Source organism: Labrus bergylta, chromosome 10 (assembly GCF_963930695.1).
Source record: "Labrus bergylta chromosome 10, fLabBer1.1, whole genome shotgun sequence".
NCBI lineage: Eukaryota > Metazoa > Chordata > Actinopteri > Labriformes > Labridae > Labrus > Labrus bergylta.
The window spans coordinates 16,230,657-16,234,203 of NC_089204.1; the positions used below are offsets into that span (position 1 = coordinate 16,230,657).

The following is a 3,547-nucleotide window of genomic DNA, read 5'->3' on the forward strand; positions in this document are numbered from 1 at the left end:
ATACGCTGGCTTTTTTTTTTTCGGAAGTTCCATTATTTCTACTCTATTCTAGTATTTTACGGAGATATATTAGTCATTTCTGATAGGTATTCATTACTTGCTCTCTACTGGCATCAGCGATGTGGCTACGCGGGTCCTTCTTAGTTACACGAGGAAACCCTCATGCCACATTTTCCGTCGTCGTCTTCTTCAGTTTAGGTTTTTCTAAGACTGATTTAAACTTGTTTCACAGGATGGACAGTGGTACAGATGTCACCCCAGACGCGGGTGCTGCCATTGAGAGTAAACACGACGCAGATAGTTTCACAAAGGTGAAGTCTAAGAAGACTCAGAAACGAAAACGTGAGAAAGATGCGGCGGACATGGACACAGAAGAGCCCGTGGCGAGCAAGAGACCACAGTTTCCACCGATTTCAAGCGACAAATTAAAGGTAACAATAGTTTACTTTTTTTTGTTTTGTTTTTGCGTGTGTTTTTCTCCTCAATGGTATCAGACATTAATAATAATATTCGTAAAACCTAGTCGTAACAAAGTAATCCGTGATATCCATGGGTAAACTAGTTTGCTATTATGCGCCTGCGCACTTCAGTTTTGTCAACACTGAAGAAAACTACTTAGTGATGTACATTTAGCACAACTTTAAATTATTATTCAGCCATATTGATGTTTATTCCTTTACTTTTGCCAAATATGTGATAATAATGTTCTTTAATTTAACTCAACCATTTTCAAAAATGTCCTTTATTATTGCAATGTGCAATATGTAATTATATATATTTATATATTTGTATACTGTATAACGACTCCCCTTTAATTAAGGGCAGAAGACATTTAAACTTTTAAACTTTAGCCTGAGTTGCATATATCATATATCAAACTGTATTGTGGGTTCATGTTTTTTTTTGTATGGGTGGGATATGTATGTATATATGTGTTGTGTTGTGTGTTTGTATGTATGCTGGCTGCTGGAACACCTACATTTCCCTGCTGGGATGAATAAAGTATATCTTATCTTATTAACCAGCCCCTGGCTGTAGCTCAGTCTGTAGGGACTTGGGTTGGGAACCGGAGACATCTCTCCATCTCTGCATGTCCATGTGTGTGTTTATTTCATGTCTATGTGTGTGTTGCATGACTTTAAGAGTGTAAAAACAGAATTTCCCCTTGCTGGGATCAATAAGAGTAGATCTTAAATCTCACACACCTCATCAGAAGTATGACGCACTCATGTAAACTCAGTAAATTGCAAGTGAATGAATAACGACGTTAACGTTTTATTTACCTTTTTATTATGACATTGTTAAATATTCTTGCAAACCTTTAAGCAATAACATAAAAAAAGTGCCATTCAACGCAACAATTCATTATTTATTAGGGTTTTAAAAACAACTTCATAACGTTTGTCTTGATCTTATTGTTTTTTATGAATGTACAGTGTCTCTGAGTTCTTGAAAATTGCTTTATAAATATAATAATGTATTGTGCTTTTTTTTATTTGTGTTTCAGGGACCAGATGAAATGCGCAAAATCGCGGTCCCAGCTAACAGATACACGCCACTGAAGGAAAACTGGCTGAAGATTTTTACCCCTATAGTAGAGAACCTACAGCTTCAAGTTAGATTCAACCTGAAAACTAGAAATGTTGAAATCAAAGTAAGTTTTCCCAGCAGATGCAAGTAATATTGATAAGATCCAGAATCTATACAATAAGGTCCAATTGTATTTCTCTAGTACCCACCTTTTTTTGACTCTAATGTGTGTAATTTTACTTCCTTATTTCAGACTTGCAAAGAAACACAGGACATTGGCTCCCTCACTAAAGCAACCGATTTTGTTAGAGCATTTATTCTGGGCTTCCAGGTTGAAGTAAGTCCACTAACAAAGCGTTCAAACTACACTCTATAGAGCTGACAAAGTCAAAAGTAAAATTATTGACTTTGAATGGACAGAAATTGTAATCCAAGCATCCAAGTGTTTGTTTTTGTTGAGTGGTTAATACACACCTTTTCTCTCTCCAGGATGCCTTAGCTCTAATCAGATTAGATGAACTTTTCCTCGAGAGCTTCGACGTCACAGACGGTAAGAGGGCGCTGACATGGTCAACTTTCTGTTCTGAAACCCATATTTTGGGAACTTTTTTTTCTTTCACCTGCTAGAAAATAAAGTGTCAGATTTCCTGTTTGTTGCTTCAAGTTGTGCTCTCTTTGTCTGTCATGGCAGTGAAACCTCTGAAGGGAGACCACTTATCCAGAGCCATCGGAAGAATAGCAGGCAAGGGAGGAAAAACCAAATTCACCATTGAAAACGTCACAAAGACTCGCATTGTGCTCGCAGACACGTGAGTACTATTTTACTAATCTTTAACTAATGCTGTAAACAAAGTGTGATATGAAAGTTATGGCTATAGTCATATATAGTCAGAATATTTAGAGTATTCCAATATTTTTTATAGCATCTTCAACGTAACACTACAGTAAAACAAAGAAGTTTAAGTCTGTTGGCAGGTACTGCTACAGCCATAAGACAAATGTTTCACATAACTAAAAACAACTTGTGGATAACTGTTGTTAATCAGTTGATCTTAAACGGAACAACACACACATATTTTTCACCTTTTCCCTGAGAAATGTTTTCACATTTCAACAAAAATAATTACTCGAGCAAAACAGGGATGATTTGTTTCCTTTTATGCACCAGAACATTCAGTAAAGCATCACTATTGTTTTTTCAATTGTTTTTCATTTAAAAATGGATCACGCAGATCTTTATTTTTTTAAATTAGTGATTGTCATTTGACAATAAAGAATCGGATTCATTTTCTGTCCCTGGTTCCCCTGAAGCATTTCAACAGCCTTTATGTCTTTTTACAGGAAAGTTCACATTTTAGGGTCTTTTCAGAATATCAAGATGGCCCGGACAGCAATATGTAACTTAATCTTAGGTAAGTCAAATATGTTAACAGTTAAAGAGACCAAAAAAAAAAGACAGTTGTCCTATTTGAAACTGAACTCCTTTATAAATTCACACGTAGTTCTGAGAAATTACCTTTAACGACCTTTTTGTCCCGACAGGAAGTCCACCTTCAAAAGTCTACGGCAACATCAGGGTTGTGGCAAGCCGGACAGCAGAGAGATTCTGAATTCTCATCGGCTGCTGTGTGTATCTATCCTCTCACTACATTGACCAGTATATTACCACTTTGGTCTGTGGTGATATGATGAGACTGTTTTGGACTGACCTCCCAGAATCCTCTGTAATGGCTTCGCGTTTGAAGCTGTCGGCTGGTTCTATGCTAACGTGTTTGGATCAGTTGAAGCATGAAGCAAAATCTTGATTCATGCATTTAAAAAGTGTAATTACATATAATTGCATGGGTTTGTGTAAATAAATAAATTCAATCCCCAGTGAGCAATGAGTACATTTGGTCACACTGTTGTTAAATAGGTGAGATCATTTAACAGGAACTAATGAAAATGTACACATGACAATGTTCCTGTCAATAACCTCCAGAGGGAACTACTGTTTAAAAAAAGTTCCATACAAAAA

The 3,547-nt window shown here is 36.4% G+C and overlaps 1 protein-coding gene across 1 annotated transcript; it reads left to right on the forward strand.

Annotated features, from left to right (window-relative positions):
* Window positions 1-123: 123 nt before the first annotated feature.
* pno1 (partner of NOB1 homolog) lies at window positions 124-3,409 on the forward strand. Its single transcript, XM_020639060.3, has 7 exons — window positions 124-431; window positions 1,508-1,654; window positions 1,784-1,867; window positions 2,020-2,080; window positions 2,222-2,339; window positions 2,872-2,942; window positions 3,073-3,409. The coding sequence occupies exons 1-7, from the start codon at window positions 234-236 to the stop codon at window positions 3,138-3,140; spliced, it is 747 nt and encodes a 248-aa protein (XP_020494716.2). The 5' UTR covers window positions 124-233; the 3' UTR covers window positions 3,141-3,409.
* Window positions 3,410-3,547: the final 138 nt, after the last annotated feature.

Coding starts and splice junctions, on each gene's coding strand:
- pno1 (XM_020639060.3), top strand. CDS start 234: ATGGACAGTGGTACAGATGTCACCCCAGACGCGGGTGCTGCCATTGAG. Junction 1,655..1,783: donor CTAGAAATGTTGAAATCAAA/GTAAGTTTTCCC, acceptor TCCTTATTTCAG/ACTTGCAAAGAAACACAGGA. Junction 2,943..3,072: donor AATATGTAACTTAATCTTAG/GTAAGTCAAATA, acceptor TTGTCCCGACAG/GAAGTCCACCTTCAAAAGTC.